This window comes from Mustela nivalis (assembly GCF_964662115.1).
Source record: "Mustela nivalis genome assembly, chromosome: 18".
NCBI lineage: Eukaryota > Metazoa > Chordata > Mammalia > Carnivora > Mustelidae > Mustela > Mustela nivalis.
The window spans coordinates 59,590,048-59,607,103 of NC_139037.1; the positions used below are offsets into that span (position 1 = coordinate 59,590,048).

Genomic DNA, 17,056 nt, shown 5'->3' on the forward strand with positions numbered 1-17,056 from the left:
GTCACCAGCCACAATTGACATGTGCGAGCGGGGTGCAGGGGGTGGAAGGGGATGGGAGGGAGGAGGGGAAGGGAAAAGGTGTGTCCTGGCACCGTCTCTTGGGGTGAGAAAATTCAGTGAAGGCACCTGCCTAAATACGTTCCTTTGTTCATTCACTCATTCATTCAGTAAGCATTTCTCGTGGCCAGTTCCAGGCCAGACCCCATGCGAGGCCCTGCAGTCCAGATCGGAACAATGGGAGCTCCCACTAGGTTAAGAAAGGGGAATTAGGGATGGCTGGGGCTGGTCTCTCTTCTGAGACTTGCTGCCTCAGTGGCCTCCGGATTATCCATGGGGGGGCTTCTGCTGCGAGAGGCCCGAGTTCCAGGAGCACAAGCCTCACTGCCTGACCAGTGTGGCACTTCAGGCATGTGTGTGTGTTGGGGGGGGGGGGGTGTGCACACTGGGTTCTGTTCACCTTTGTGAATCCCAGCACAGTGCACGGGGCCTGACACTCTGGGGACACACCACGCTCAGGGTTTTTTTTTTCCCCTCCGTTTTTTCTAATGAAAAAAAAAGTTCAAAGCACCTAGCACAATGCCTAACACCTGGCAGGTACTCGATAAATAGCAGCTATTATTAGTACCATCATCACACGCGCTCGCTCACTCTTCATCCCTACAAAAACCTTATTTTGCCGAGGAGGAAAGTCGAGGCTTAAAAAGTGTGATGTGATTTGCCCTCGGCCTGGCCCAGCCGGGATGGGGCTAGAAGCAGGGTGTGTGGACACCCACCCCCAGTCTGGAGTCCCCTCCCCCATGGCTATGAGGTGGGGTCCCTGGGTGAGTGCTGGGTGGAGAGGAAGAAGGGAGGCAGCTGGGGGGTGGGGGTGAGCAGATGAGGATGAGTTGGCTGGGGTGTGCAGAACATGGGGAGGGAGAGAGAGTTGAGAGTACAGGCCCCGGGGAGGGGGGCAGGTCTAGAGCCTGGCTGCTTTGGGGTTCAGGCAGGCAGGGGCAGTACCTACCCCACCCCCGCCCCGGGAAGGTGAGCCCCTTCCACCCTCCCCAGCACAGCAGACGTCTACCTCTACCATGCATAATACGGGGCGACTAGGATGACAGGGGACTTGCTCCTTCTCTCTGACAAGCATCCACTGAGCTAGGCACCATTCTAGGACTGGGGATACACTTTCGAACAAGACAAAGTCCCGCCCTCACAGCACTGACCTTCTAGTGGGGGGAAGACACAATAGACAAGAATTCATCCCTAAGAGCTAAAAAGGAAAATAAAGCAGGTGAAGGCGCAGATTACAAGAGAATGCTTCTGTGGACTGAGAGGTCAAGAAAGGCCTGGGCAGGAAGGCAGGTTTTGAGTAACTGCCCAGATAAAGTGTGGTATCGGAGCTCTCCTGGCAAGGGAAATAGCAGGTGCAAAGGCCTTGAGGCAGGACCAGTGTTGGTATGTTTGAGGAACACCAAGAAGGCCAGAGTGGCCTGAGCTCCCTGAGGCAAGAAGAAAGGAGTAGAGGGGCGCCTGGGTGGCTCAGTCAGTTAAACATCTGCCTTCAGCTCAGGTCATGATCTCAGGGTCCTGGGATTAAGCCCTGTGTCAGGCTCCCTACTCACCTCTTCCTTTGCCCCTGTCCCCCGCTTGTGCTCTCTCTTCCTCTCTCACTCTTGCTTTCTCAAATAAATGAGCAAATAAAGAAAAAGAATGATTATAATGTGGGGGGTAAAAAGAAAAAAGAAAGGAGTGGAAATTGAATAGGCAGGTGGGCACCAGCTCGCATGGGACTTCTAGGCTAGGAACATCTAGGAAGATGTTCCAAGTGGGGAGAGGGGACACCAAGCTTTCTCGATGTGACAGGTGAGGGTTGGTCTCATTTTCAAAGACCAAGCTCCATCCTCACCCTTTGGCCATATACCCTTTGGGGCCTTCTAACCCATTCACTCTATAAGAACAAGCTCAAGAAGCATTCAGTAAACCTGTGGTCTCCTGACAGGGCTCTGTCAGGGGACTGGGGACTCCCCTGGAGCAGGGAAGGGTCTGGCTCAGCCACGTGTCCTGGCATGCAGCTCAGGCCTGGCCACAGGAAGCCTCAGAAAACAGCAGCCTCCGGGCAGTCACTAAAGGGGAATGCAACCCCTGACCTCCAACCCCCAGCCGATCTCTGATCTCCATGTGGGAGAAGTTGTAGGCCATTCAACTCTGCCCTGAGGTCAAAAGATGGGGCTGGGAGCAAGGGGAAGATGTCTGTGTCCCTTCCCTGGCCAGTCCTTGTCTAGGGATCCCAGAGTGGTTAGGAAGGGCTGGAGGTCCCTCCCTCCAGGTCTTGTTATCCTTCTCCCATCCCTCCCCCACAGCAGGGGCTCCTCCAAGGGATCCCTGACTTAGTTCCCATCTCACATCCTGTAGTCTTTCCTACAGACCTTCCTAGTGATATCAAGCCTCGTCACCGCCCCCCTCCCTGCACACCCCTGCTAATCCAGCGACTCCCCACGCTGGCTCACGCCTCTGTGTTAGTGCCAGGGAATGCCTCCATTTGGAAAGCCCTCTGCCTCCCCTTTTCCTCTAGATCCTACCCACCCTTCACCATGTCACCTCTTCCTGCAAAGCCTCTGGACGCTCCCAGACAGCTTGGCCTCCCACTCAGCATGGCCCCAGCACGTTCTCTGTACCTCTCTCTGAGCCCAGACATCTGGGGCCCTAACCACTAGGGCAGAGCCCATTTCCCACCAGAGAAGTTTTCTAGAGGAGGAATGAGGCACAGTGGAGTGTGTGTGGGGACGTGGGGCAGGATCTGTGTCCTGCATTGTTTATCGCTGCATGGTCTTGGAGAGTTTCAGAAGGGATGCGTGGGTACATTTAGAATCTGTGTGTTGTGTCCAAAGCTCAGCTTAAATGTCACTTCCTCAGAGGTGTTCCCCCTGACCCACCAATCTAAACCAGGCTCTCCCATGACCCCTCCCATAGCCTCTTGTTTCTTTCCTTCCCAGATGTCATCACCATTTATAACTAACTATACACTGAGGTCTGATCAGTGCCCATCCTGTTGGCTTAGAGCTCTTGAAGAGCAAGGCCCACGTCTGTCTTGTAAATCATTGTTTCCCAGCTCCTAAGACAGGGACTGGCTCATGGAGGGCTCAGTTCCTACGTGATGAGTGGATCCCCTCCATGAATATTTTTGGACCTTAGCCTCTGCCCATTTTCATTTAGCTCGAAGGGGATGAGCCTAAAGTGGGGGATGTTTATTCCTAGAACTCAGAAGAACACGACCCTTCCACTCACCGTGACTGTCTTCCCCGTGGCACTTCTGAACATGGCCTACAGGCACCCATGGGCATGAGGGCTGGGATGTTCTGGTATTCATGTTGGAAAAAAAAAACAAACCCTCTCTAGGGGAGGTACCCTGGTGTTTGGGTATGTCTCGCCCTGTGGTGTCTTGGTGCATACGTGCCTGCATGGACGTCTGGGCTCTCCTACCTGCATGTGTGCGCCTCCCCTTTTCCAATCAAGCGTGTCCATTTCAGTGTCTCCGGAGAAAGACGCAGAGATGTCTGCGTGGATCTGCAGGCTTTAGTACCTATGTGTTTTCTAAGAGAATCTCTGGCCAAGGGTCTCCACACCTGGAGTCTTGGGACCCACAGGTGTACACGGCCAGCACGTGTCTGAGGATCTCTGCATGTGCCGTCTCAGCACCACCGCCTCTGTCTGCATGTGTAGCGACTTCAAAATTTGCGTGTGTGTCCATTCAAGACTTCTGTAGCCTCTGTGGTTTGGAGAGAGAGAGAATGTGTGTGTATGCGTGTTGTGTGTGTGTGTGTCAGGGTTGACATGGACGTTTGAATACCTGTGTGTTTCTCTTCCCCTGGCAGCTGCTGCCTCTATCTCTCTCCCTCACACCCATCCACGCTCATGTGTGCTGTGTGGATGGGGAGGGGGCCGGGGTGTTGGAGAGCTCCTGTGTCACAAGGTTAATTTCTCCGCAGCCAGGCAGGCTGGGCCCTGAGGGGAGTGGTGGGGGAGGGGCTGGTCCCCACAGCCCCTCTGATAAATATGTATTTGGGGCTGCTGTGCTCAAAGGTCATGGGGGGGAGAGGGAGGAGGAGGGGTGGTCCGCACTGTGCCGTGCTGCTGGGTCCCAGTCCAGGCCCAGGGTGGGTCGTGTGTGATCACCTCCAGAGGGAGGATGAGATTCAGGGAGATGCCCCCCTCACCCTGATCTGGCCCACCCCACCCACAGCCATGCTCAATGGGAGACGCTGTCATGGACACAGATATTCCAACTCTGAAGCAGGCAAGCACACAAGCCCACGCCCGCCCAGACCCAGAGAGAGGCTCAAACGGATGCACAAAGACGGCCTCGTGAGCCACCAGATGCACAGATAGCTGGAAGCCCAGAGCCAGACCCACAGCATTTCTTCCTCACCTACCCTTCACCCCAAAGCCAAAAAATACAAGCCCACAAGACTGCAGAGCATCGCACAATGAGAGGTCCCGACACACTCAACCAACGCACGCGCCCTTGAACACAAAGGCGCACAGGGTCCAACAAGAAAGGGGCCTGGACACTTTGCAGGTGCGCACGTACACGTGCGAGTGGGTGTACACACAGAGGCGCACACACAGGCGCACACCATGAGTCCCGGAGATGCAAAGTCCCACGGAGGTAGACGCGCCCTGACAGTCGCAGATAAACGCGCGTGTACAGACACACATCCACGAGCCAGCAAGTGAGCACACATGTACAAAGACCCCAAAACCCACACGCCAGGCAGGACGCAAGGCGAAGTCAGGCTGGGAAAGCCACCCTGCTGCGGCACAGCCCGCCCTGGCCCTTTCCCCACCGAGGCGAGAATGGCTGCCTGGTCTCTGGCCCCCTCGCCAGCTCCAGCCAAATGTGCCGTCATTTGTCCAGCCCCGACCACATCAATTGTCGAGCCTCCCCTCCTCGCTGACCAGCCATCGCAGCCATCAGCGGCCTCGGCCATTAGCTGACTCCCGCCTCTGGCCTGAATTTGTTGAATCTCCCTTACCTGGCAGAACCGTCCAGACCAATGGAGCCCTTCCAGGGTCGTCTCCCTGACCCTCTCCTCAAGAGAGCCTGAGGTCCCTGTTGTGTGACCCACAGCCCATGCCTCGGCGCGACCCCCCCCTCGGCACACGGCTCATGCTGTCATTCTTCAATGACCGCTGGCCACGGTGGTTCTGGTGGATCGGGAGGCTGTGTGTTGGAGTGTGTGTGTGTGAGCCCGCTTGCAGGCATGTGCATGGGTGATGGGATAGCTACAGCTGTGCTTTAAGTCAAAAGGAGTGTGTGTGCGTGCATGCGTGCGTGTGCGTGTGCGCGTGTGTGTGTGAGTGTGTGAGTGAGGGGTTAGGATCTCAGCAGCTGGGCTTAAAGTCAAGGAGTATCTGAGTGTGGCTTGCATATGGGGCGTTGGGATGTCGGGGGCCGGGCTTCACATGTATGTACACGCGTGTGTGCACGGGTATATGTGCTTTAATGCAGGGAGCAACTCGGTGTATAGGGCTAGTCTTGGCCTGGGGGGCCAGGAGCGGCTGTCCTGGACACGGGGAGCAGCACAGCACAGGGGTCTGGTTCTCAAGCGCCTGGGAGCAAGTGGAGTAGGTCTCTCCCAGACCCCGTCACTGTGTTTGTGAAAGTGACAGATGCTGCTCCCTAGCCTCACTGCGGCGGATTAAGTCCGTGAATGCCACATGAGTCCGCACCCCAGTGGGGGAGGGTCCCGGCCTGCTCTTCCGTGCAAAATGTATGGCCACAGCCCTGGATAGTATAAGATCCTAAGGACAGGGGCTAAAGTTGGTTCCCTCCCCTGCCAGGGAGGCTGTGTCTGGATGGATGCCAGGGCAAAGGGCTCTGCGTGTGTGCACAGATGCCACACTCATGCTCACATACTAGTCCACGTTGTCCGAGGCACACTGTCGCAAGACACACGTGTGCACGTGACCGCATTAGTGCTAGCTCCTCATGGCCGGCCAGATTACATCCAAGCTTCCCGAAGCCTCCACACAGGGCCCTGCGCCATTCGGGCAAACCTCTGCTCTTTGGGCCACACCCCCAACTTGGGCTGTGTCCTCCCCAGGTCCCTTCCGCCAGCGTTCTGCCCTCCTGGCTCTCCTACTTCCTTTGTGCCTGAGCATCCTCAGAGACCCAACTCCCAGTTTAAACCCACACCTCCCTCCTTGTCCAGATTCCCAGTGACCTGGAAACTCCCTCGGGCTCACACGCCAGGCACTAGAATTTTGTCTAAGGTTGGGACGGGATCCACTCCAGAGTCTGTGGTTGGTGTCCAATAATTGTTTGCCGGGAAGGAGTGACCACCTGAATACCCCAGGGAACTGTACTTCATTTTCTCAGTGACTCACTCTGCTCAATAAATACCCATCGAATGAGGGCACCTAGTATGTGGGGGCAACACCTCCAGGCTCCTTCTGACCGCCGTTGCTGGAAAAGCTGCCTGCTCCGAGCCTTTGCTGAAAGCGAGGCTGTAGGCAAGTGACAGAAGTGCATCTGCCTTGTGAGGCCACCATGTGTGTCGGGAAGGCTGTTGTACACAGCCTGGGGCTCACCAGCAGGTGTTGGGGGGGCAGGTAAGCTCATCTGTACCCCTGTCTTTGAGCAGGCCCAGCCCCAAACTGCCACCAACAGAATGGGTCTTAACCTCACTCCGTTGCCAACTTTCCCTTCGAGATACAAAGCGAGACCCAGGTCCTTGAAGCCCTCACTGAGTCACGGAAGTCATCCATCCACCTGGCAGGTCCTGGGAGACAGGTTTGTAGATGGACGTCTCAGAGGGCAGGGAGTAAGCAGGGAAGGAGCCAAGCCTGAGAAAGGACATGGTGCTGGAACAGCTAAAGGGAAGGGGACAGACCTCTAAGGACAGACCAAGCTTGGTAGCAGGAGACCAAAGGCCTCAGTGCTATCATGACTCAATAGCTTAGAGACCAGGAGGATGGTATGGACCTCAAACTCTCACCTGTGAAAGGGGCACCACCAGGGCTGCTCTCTAGAGCTAGGTGGGTGTAAGATGCTTATCATCATCATCATTATTATTTGCTCAGGAGGTATTGGGCCCAAGGGGAAAATGATGAATGATACATATTTAGAAGAAAGAACAGAGCCCAGGCTGAAGAGACCCGACACTCACTTTCTCCTCGAACAATTCTCCATATCCAGGTTTCTCAAGCATTTCAATGCTGAAAACAAATCCTGGAAATTAACCAGCTCACATCAGACATGGAAACTGCTCCCTTTCCCCCATCAGCGTCCAAGCAGCCCCTGGTGTGGCCATCTGTGCCCCAGGACTGCATCACGCCCCCCACATTAGGATTATGAGCCAGAGATCTGACAAGCCCTACCCAGTGGGGGGCTGAGATTGAGGCCCCTTGCTGTCACACTAGTGGGAGAAGGGATTCTGGCCTGTCACCCCTACATATAAAGAGCTAGTGTGTACGAGCCCAGAAGGAGGTGGCCTGAGGTGGCCACTGATGGATCTGCTGGAAAAAAAGATCTGTCCAGCATGCTGTCTAGGATATATAGGCTAATCTCTATGACACACACAGTATGGGTGTGGGCATGCACACACACACACACACAGTGGCCAAGTTCTTTCCCTACAACGGTCCCTATCTCAGACACCCTCCATTTTCCCCGCAAAGACTGACAGAGGGGGAAGTAAGGGTAACCAGGGCCCGCAAGAACAACACTGCAACTTGCCAGAGGGTTGGTCAGTAGCTTAAGGGAAATGGGGATGGGGATCTGGACCTCTCAATGGGCACAAATGGGCCTCTGTCCAGCATCACCCAGAAATCAGGAAGTAGACACAAAACTGCGTTAGCAGCGACTAGAGATGCAGACTGCAGCCCTGATCTGCTTCCCTCCTGCCCGGCCTGCCACCCCCCTGACATGGGACGCTTTGTTACCAGGGAAGAGCCAGGAAAGGTTTCTGTGGCCTGGCTGACTCAGGGAGGGGGCATCTTTTCTTGTTTTGTTTTCTTGAACCCAGATTCAAGGTTGCTGTGCAAACGTGCCAAGCCCACCAGTACGCCGATAACCTCTGTGTGCAGTCTTCCATCATTGCACCCAGACCCTGCTCCATAAACCCACCCTCGCCCTGACCCAGGGCCCACCAAGACCTTAACAAAAACAACAGTAATAACAACAATAATAATAGCTCTGTGCGGCAACAGTGCTTTCACATGTGACTTTATTTAACACAAATCCTCATGTGCCCGCACCACGTTTGGACCTAGTACACAAACACAGAACCTCTACTCCAACCATGCTGCACGTTCGCCCTGACGAACCCACTGCCGATGCCAGGCTTGGCACACAGAGCTGCACACGCGTGGATGGCTGCCACGCACAGACTGAGCGAGAGCCTCCCAAGTGCACACTTAGCGAGGGGCTCCTGAACGTCCAGACAAGGGAAGAACCAGGATAAATGCGTGTACTTCCCACAATGGGGCCCCCAGTACCCAGCCCCCTGCTGAACACACATGTGATTCCACACCTTTGGCTCCTCGCTCTGCCCAGGCTCCTGAGCCCTGCACACAGTCAGTCCATCCTGAACACCTCTTGCAAAACACATGGGCCACACGGGCCTATACACACACACACACACACACATCCGCATGGTCTGAGTCTGGACACCAGCCCCCCCCACCCTGCGCCATGACGCTATATTCTCATACCCTGGGGGAGGAGGGCAAAGTCACCAAATTCACCAGAAGAGACAGCAAGAGACTAAAATCTACAGAGTTAGGCAGCTCATTGGGTCTTTCTCTACATCCAGGACCTGCTCCCCAACTCTGCAGGCCCCAGGAGCTAGGGAGAAAGCAGGGAGTGGTCAGCAGGCCAGAGGCTTTCTCTTAGGACCTTTTACCTGGGACTCAGAAGCTCTAAGGACCCTCTCGGATGGACCCCCCCATCTTCTCCCCTTTTCACTTCCCACTAGCCATCCTTGTCATTTTCTTCTGTGTCCACACCCTTCTCTCTCAGTGGGGCTGAGTCCACAGCCTTGAACCCTCACTTAAGGCATTCCCTTCCCCCTCTGATGGCCCCAGTGAGCATCTAGCGGGACTTCTCTAGGAAGCCAGAGGAAATAGGGGGTGGCGCTAGAACCCCAGGGCAGACCCAGGCCCCCAGCAGGGAAAAAAGACTGTAGAAATACTTGGGGGTATGGAATAGGGGTTAGGTGGGAACTCGGGGGATTTTGTCTGTGCAAAGAGCCCCTCTCCCTGGCACCCTGCTCAAGGCCAATGCTACCAAAGTGATGAATAAATGAAAGTGAGGGAGGGGATAGAAAGGACAGGGAAACAGGGAAAATGAGTGGCCAGGAGGAAGAATGAAAGAAAAGGGGAAGGGGGGAGGGAAAAAAGAGGAAAAAGAAAGGAAGGGGTGGAGAGGAAGAAGATAGGAAAAAAAAAAAAAAAAAGAAAAACTGAGTGGGGAGGAGAAAGCTTTTATTGAGAGGAGGAAGAGACAAACTGGAAAACAGGGAGAGAGAGAACCAGCAAGGGGATGGAGGAAAAGCAGGCGAGAGAGGACAGGAAAGGAAGAAAAGATAAGGGAGCATAGAGGCAGGAGGAGGCCACCAGAGGGGTTCCCCAAGTTACAGAGTTTGCCCAGAGAGCTGAGGGGTGCACCCTAGCTCCCCAACATCACTCCCCGGCCTTGGAGCTCCGCTCCCACCTCTCCTCCTACCAGAAATGCCACCGCCTCTCTGCGCCCCATCCCAGCTGCTCCCTCTCCCACCTCCCACCCTGCCGGCAGTCCCGAGCACCCCGTGTCTTTCTCTCGCCCCTCATTTCCACCCGCACCCCGTTCTGGTCCCCCATGCCCTCTTACCTCTCCCCCCCATGCACCCTGCTTGCTCCGGGAGCTTCAGACAGCATCAGCAGCCAACATCCTCACCATCATCACACTAAACCGGCCCCCACACCCCCAGGAAAGGGGGGGAAAAAAAAGCAGGCGGCACCACCACCAGCCCTGACCCCCCTCTCGCCTCATTTTCTCCACAGTCGCCCCTTCCCCAAATGCAGGGTCACAAACGGGGATCCCGCCCAGCCCGGGGAGCCTCTCCCAGGCGCCGGAGCCAGCCGGGAGCGGATGCCGCCTCTCCTCTCTTCTCTGCGCTCGCTCCTTTTTGTGTACGACGGCCCCGGCTGCGAGGTGTTTTTATTTTCACCGGCTTTTTATTGGTATTATTGTTTTTCTCTTTCTCTTTATTTTTTGCCTGGGGGCGGCCGCGACGAAGCGCCCACCGCCTGGCCTCTCGGTCGCCGGCTCCCGGCCGTCGGCTCTTTCTCTCCGCGCGGCTCTCGCCTCCCTCCTTTCTCTCGGCTGCCTCTGCGGCTCCGTCCTCTCGGCTCCGTCCTCAGCCACCGCGCTCTGTCCTCTCCGCGGCCTCCCGCCCCACGCCTCTCCTTCCCCGTCCCGCTTGCCCCTTCTCCCCTTTTTCTCTCCCGCTGCACCCCCTCTCCGTCCCCATGTCTTCCCGTCCCTCCCCCACCGCCACCGACCGCGCACATCTCCTTCGGTTCCCTCGCCGCCACCGACAGCAAGCCACCCCCCTTTCGCCCCCAAATAATAAAAATATCCGGCCAGGGGCAAAGCCCCGACGCCGGGCGCCGGGAGGGAGGCGAGAGGGCCGGGGCCGCGGCGGCGGCGGCAGCCCGAGCGCGGCGCGGAGCGCGCGGCGGCCGCCCGGCTCCCGCCCGGAGAGCTCTCTGCAATAGGCCGAGCCGGCTGCATTAAGCTTCTTGCAATCAATAAAGCGCGGGTCAGATTATGCAAAGCGCAGATATTAATATGCAAAGTTTTAAAGATTTTTAAATGGAAGGGCGAGCGCGGCGCGGGCGGGCGGGCAGGGGCTGCGAGGGGAGAGGGAGGAAGGGAGGGCGGGCGGGCGGGCGGGCGCGCAGGCGAGCTGGGGAGAGGAGGAGGCTGCCCGCCGCCCGCCCGCCCGGCTGCGCCGCGCCGCCTTGCCTTACCGCTGCTCCCATCGGTAGGCGCCGCTGTCTTCGCCATGCGCGTCAGCTGCACGGCTCCGAGGGGATGGCCGAGGAGGAGCCGCCGCCGACAACGCTACCCCCGCTCCCGCTCCCGCTCCCGCGCCCGCTCGCTGCCTGCTGCTGGCGCTGCTCTGGCCGCTGCTCCTCGCCTGAGCTGCCGGCGCGAGCCCAGGCGCGCGCCATCCCCGGCTCCCACCTTGTCCCCATGGCAACCCCGGGCCCAAGGATGCTCAGAGAGAGAGCGCGAGCGAGAGAGCGAGGGGGGAGAGAGGGAGAGGGAGAGGGCGGGGAGCGCAGGGGACACGGAGGCAGGGAGAGGCCCGAGACCCACAGAGACACAGAGACACGCAGAGATGGAGCGAGTCAGAGATATGCAGAGATAGGCTGAAACAGAGACGCAGTGACAGAGAGAGGGGAGAGGGGCGGGGAGTAGAGGGGGACACTGAGACAAGGAGAAGCCCAGAGATGCACCGAGATACACAGAGACACAAAGAGACACAGAGACACAGAAAGAGACAGAGGGGAAAGGGAGAGGGTGGGGATGGGAGGGGGACTCAAAGGCAGAGAGAGACCCTGAGGGACAGAGACACCCACAAACAGAGAGATGTGCAGAGACAGGGAGAAAAGAGGGAAGGGAGAGGGACAGGAGCACAGAGGACACAGAGGCAGGGAAAAACTCATAGAGACAAAGAGATGTCCAGAGACAGAGACACAGAGATACACACAGAGATAAACAGAAACATACAGACCCAGGGACAGAAAGAGAGGGTTGGGGAGCAGGGAGAGACTCAAGGCAGGGAGAGGCCTCAAAGAGACACTAGAGACACAGAGACAGGGAGGAAAGAGGAAAGGAGAGACAGCGGTATGGAAGCAGGGAGACTAAGAGACAGAGAGATATCAGAGATACACGGAAACATAAACACAGGCTCAGTGCAGGGAGTGATAAAGGGAGGTGGAGAATGGCTAACAGAGGCACTAAAGCAGAGAGGCATTAAGAATCACAGAGACACTCAGAGACAAAGAGATAAGGAGAGGAGGTCCATGCACAGAGAAAAGAGATGAAGGACCAGAAAGACAGCCACAGAGCAGACATACAGACAGGAAATAGAGTTTTATGTCTGTATCTATAGATACAGATACAGACAGAGAGAGAGAGAGACTCAAAGAGACATGCAGAGATAAGAGACATAGATATACAAGAATCAGAGATAGGAGAAAGAGCTACACTCAGACAGAGTGGGAGAGATACAGAGACAGGAAGACAGAGACAGAGAGACAAGCACAGAGAGATAGATGCGGAGATAAAAGAGACATGCAGAATCAGGGAGTATGAAGAAAGAGCCATTGTTGGTGGGGCGGGAGCAAAGCCAGAAAGACACAGTCAGAGACCAAAAGATATGGAGACAGAGGCAGGGAAGAAGGCACAGAGAGAGAGACAGAGAGACAGAGGCAGACAAGAAGACAGATGAGTGAGAGGTAGACAGAAACACAGAGAAACAGGAATTCTGAAAGACAACTTAAAAAACAGAAAGAAGAAAGAAAGAAATGTGCAAAGAGAGACACAGAGGCCAAGATAAACAGAGAGTGAGAGACAGCAAAAACAGATTTTGAGAGTCAAAGTGCTGAACAGAGAAACACAAGTGACAGGGACAGAGACTGCAGGAGACAGTGTAGGAGACACTGAAAGAGACAGAGAGATGGTGAGACGGAGACAGTCAGACACCAGAAGAGGCTTTCTGGTGGACAGAGATCCATGGGGAGATACAAGACGGAGACAGCAAGAGACAAATGAAGGATCAGAAATTGAAACTAAGAAGAGGAAGGGGGGACAAAGAGAGCCTAGGGAAGGCAGACCGAGGCAGCCTGGGGGGAGAGCAGAGACCAGGAGAGTGACAAGTGGGTCTAGGGGAGCACCAGCGGGAGAGAGCAGCTGGGGAAAATGAGAACAGTGGAGTTGAGAAGGGGAAGGGAGGGAAGAAGGCAGTGTCCGCTCAGTGAGCACTTCCCCTGTACCAGGCAGAGTAAAGCTGAGAGGGAGAGGAAGGAAAGAGGGACTGAGGGAGAAGGTGGGCTTGGGTCTGGGGAGGGCAAGTGGCTCCTGCCCCAAGTCAGAAGGGAAGCTCCGGGAGCTGAGTTGCACTGCAGGGAGGAGGATGGGGCTGTGAGTGGTACCCAGACCTGACTGGATTTGGGGGAAGGAGGAGGAGGAGCATCGTGGAGTCTTAGCTCAGTGGGCCGAGCGGCTGCCCAACGATGCTTTGTTACCCACCCAGCTGCTGCCCTGTGCAGACTGTGTGGGCACACACGGGACCCTGGTGACATGTGTGTGAGAGAAACACGAGAATCACCGACTGCCCACATGTACAGAGAAGGCTCCAGGGACCTTCGCTGCAAGCGCAGAACAGAAATAAATACAGGAAACACCTACCCCGCGGGCGTACAAAGTAAGTACACGGGACATGTGCGGTGCGTAACAAACTCGCAACTACCTCCTAACCCCTGTATTTGGCAGCCTCTTGGGACCCACACTGTGTGCACAACACAGGTCAATGCAAGAAAGACCTATCCTGTGTGCATACCAAGTAGGTACGGGGGACTGAGGCAGCACATGATGATGGAGCGGTGGAACCCCTTAGTAACATCCGCCCCCTGCATAGAGCAGGGCCCCGCACTCCCTTTTGTACAACGCAAATCAGGACGGGAAACGCCTGCACACAAACCAGGCACACCGGACCTAGAGGGCATAACATTAAGGACACGGAGCCACATGACAAGCAGCTGCCCAGGACCCATACTGCGCTCACCATGTAAATAAACACAGGAAGTACCCTTATGCCTCGTGCCTATAAAGTAGGCACACCCGTAATATGAGGACCTCCCTGGTGGGCATGTGACAGACACCCATGAGCAGGTTCTGGAGCCCCAGAGAGCACATAGTACACAAGTAAATATACCCAGTACCCATGCTGTTTGCCTACAGAGGCACAGGATCCCGCTAATAAGGAGGGGACTCAAAAAAGGTGTGTGTCATGACAACATTGGAACCTGGAAGGACTCTGGAAGGACCAAGAAGGAACAGGGAGCAGGTGGTGAGTGTACCCAACAGAGTCTGGAGCAGCCCACTGCTTGTGCACACGCACCCCGAAGCCTGTTAGAAGGGAAGCTCCGGGCCAGGACCAGGGCCAAGGAGATCCCGTTCTCTACCTCACCCCCAGCAGCTCTCAAAGAACCCGCACATGGTGGGAGCATGAAGGAGCAAATAGGCAATAATTACATATATGGTGGGGCTCCTGGGTGGCTCAGTGGGTTAAGCCTCTGCCTTCAGCTCAGGTCATGATCTCAGGGTCCTAGGATCGACCTGCATCAGGTTCTCTGCTCAGCAGGGATCCTGCTCTCCCTTCCCTCTCTCTGCCTGCCTCTCTGCCTATTTGTGATCTCTCTGTCTGTCAAATAAATCAAATCTTTTTTAAAAATTTCATATATGGTGAGTTCACACTGAACACGCAGGTACCAATGTTCACAATCCCAAACTATTACCAGGTACATGCCAAGTCCTCCTCAGACACGCACTGGACAGTATGTAGAGTGGGGGTGCTCCGCGGCCAGTGTATGAAAGGCGCCGTTTAATTACTCAGGACACCCCGAGGAAGACTTCACACACCACGGGCAGATCCAGAAGGAGCCTTGAGCAAGCTGTGGGGACAGGGGCCCTAACTGCTCTCAAGGGCTCCATGCACAGCCCTGAGTCCAGAGCTCACAAGGCTTGAGGCAGCCACCAAGCACACACACAGATGTACACGCACACGGCCCACAACACGGGGAGAACCTGCATGCCCCCGCTTCTGAAGCAGCCCCGATTTCCGCAGTATTGGATTCCTGTGGGAAGTGTTTGGGCGCGCAGTCCGAGTGAGGCGGTGTCTGGGGCTGGCTGTGCAGCGCCCATGCCAGGGACCTGCACGCTTAGCTCTTGCTCCCTCCTCCTTCTACCCGTTTGCATTCCGGAAACGTGTGTATGAATAACAGTAGCTGGTATATACTAAGTGCAGTATATTGTAAGCTATCAGGGGGCCTGGGGGGGCTCAGTTGGTAAACCCTCTGCCTTTGGCTCAGGTCATGATCCCGGGGTCCTGGGATCGAGACCCATGCGGAGTCTGCTTCTCCCTCTCCCTCTGCCCCTCCCCATGCACCTTCTCTCTCTCTCTCTCCTCACTTTCTCTCAAATAAATAAAATATTTTTTTAAAATATTTTATTTATTTGACAAAGAGAGAAATCACAAGTAGGCAGAGAGGCAGGCAGAGAAAGAGAGAGGAGGAAGCAGGATCCCCGCTGAGCAAAGAGCCCGATGTGGGGCTCAATCCCAGGACCCTGAGATCATCCTGAGCCGAGGGCAGAGGCTTAACCCACTGAGCCACACAGGTGCCTCTCAGATAAATAAAATCTTAAAAAATACATTGTAAGTTATGGCCACTCTTAATCGCGTGTGTACATCTGAATGCACGTCTGGATGGACACACACGTTTCCTTATGCCATGTGTCTGTCTGTCCATCTGTGGCCACCTCTCTATGAGAGTGTGCATGTGAGGACATCTTTGTGTTTGTGTCCCCAGTCTTGCATCTCCCTTACAACCTGAGGATAAAGGGGGAAAGGTAAGGGAAACTGAGGCCCACAGAGGGGGAGGAGCTCACTGGGGAAAGGAGGAGGGAAGTGGACAGGAAGAGGAAAAGACACAGCACTGGAATGGGGCCTAGGGCAGGAGGAAAGGGGATCTAAGGACGGAAGCAGTGGGAAAGGGTAGGTGAGGAAGGAGGAGAATGGGTTGGGAGACAGAGGAGGCTTGCAGAAGGAGAAAGGGAGGTGAGTGGGTCCCGCTGGAGAAAGAAGAATACGGAGGAAGGTGCCAAGAAAAGGAAAGTGTCCAGGGAGGCAAGGGAAAGAAATAAGAGAAAGGGAGGTTTTTCTGGTCCATACAAAATTTAGAGATTCCCCCAAAGGCCTCCCTTGGGATGGGGTCTGAGTGGAGTATGAAGGGGAATGTCAGGAAACAGAGAAGAAAAGGGGAGAGAAACCATAATGTGGCTCCCCAGAATGGGACAGCCTGCTGCCACCAGCATCCGAAAAGAAGCTCAGGAGAGAGGGGCCCCTGAGTCCCAGAGAAAAAAGTCCACAGAACACGCCAGGCCTCAGCATAGAGGCATCTGAAGGAGGTGGGTCCTGCAGGAGGTGGGAGGAGAGCTGAGGGACTGGCAGACTCAGGGAGACCAGGTCTCAATGGTGGAGACTTACTAAGGCCAGAAGAAAGCTGGGCTGAGCAGGAGAGGGGGACAGAGGACCAGGTAGAGGCATGAAGCTTAGCAAGGGGGCAGAGGAGTGAGGACTTCTAGACTAGAAATGGCCAGGGCAAGTGGAAGAGGAGCTGGAGGGCAACGTGAAGGCCACGGGCACCTGGCAGATGAGCCCTGCCTTACGCACATCCAAGGTCCAGAGGCTCTCCCAGGTGGTCTCTCCCAGAACATCTGATTCAGTTCCATTTAAGAAAACATCTACCAGGGGCACCTGGGTGGCTCAGTGCGTTAAGGCCTCTGTCTTCGGCTCAGGTCATGATCCTGGGGTCCTGGGGTCAAGCCCGGCATTGGGCTCTCTGTTCAGTGGGGAGCCTGCTTCCCCCTCTCTCTCTCTGACTGCTGCTCTGCCTACTTGTGATCTCTCTGTCAAATAAATAAATAAAATCTTAAAAAAAAGAAAGAAAGAAAACATCTACCAAGTGCTAGTATGTGCCAATACTATGCTGTGAGCTTAAGACACAAAGGGGACTGAGGCACAACTCTGCCCTCACAGAGACCTGGTCTGGGGGGAGACAGACAATACATGTGCAGTTACTGAGGGAAAGCAACACAGAGGAACCCCAGAGCAAAGGGAGAGAAGCTGGACACAGAAGACTACATACTTTAGGATCCCATTTACATGAAATTCTATGCAAAGCAAAACTATAGCAACCAGTGGGGCGCCTGGGTGACTCAGTGGGTTAAAGCCTC

At 55.4% G+C, this 17,056-nt stretch overlaps 1 protein-coding gene across 4 annotated transcripts in view; it reads right to left on the reverse strand.

The window, feature by feature from the left end:
• Positions 1-12,294, reverse strand: part of POU2F2 (POU class 2 homeobox 2) — a gene marked incomplete at its 3' end in the record, with an annotated part of 79,383 nt that extends 67,089 nt beyond the window's left edge. For 2 of the 4 annotated variants that reach the window (XM_082710878.1, XM_082710892.1), the window contains exon 1: positions 11,002-12,294. In XM_082710878.1, coding sequence (XP_082567004.1) covers positions 11,002-11,038 — 37 coding nt within the window. In that variant the 5' untranslated portion in view covers positions 11,039-12,294. The remainder of the gene's footprint in view (positions 1-11,001) is intronic. The other 2 variants (XM_082710873.1, XM_082710886.1) reach the window with 2 other exon arrangements.
• Positions 12,295-17,056: the final 4,762 nt, after the last annotated feature.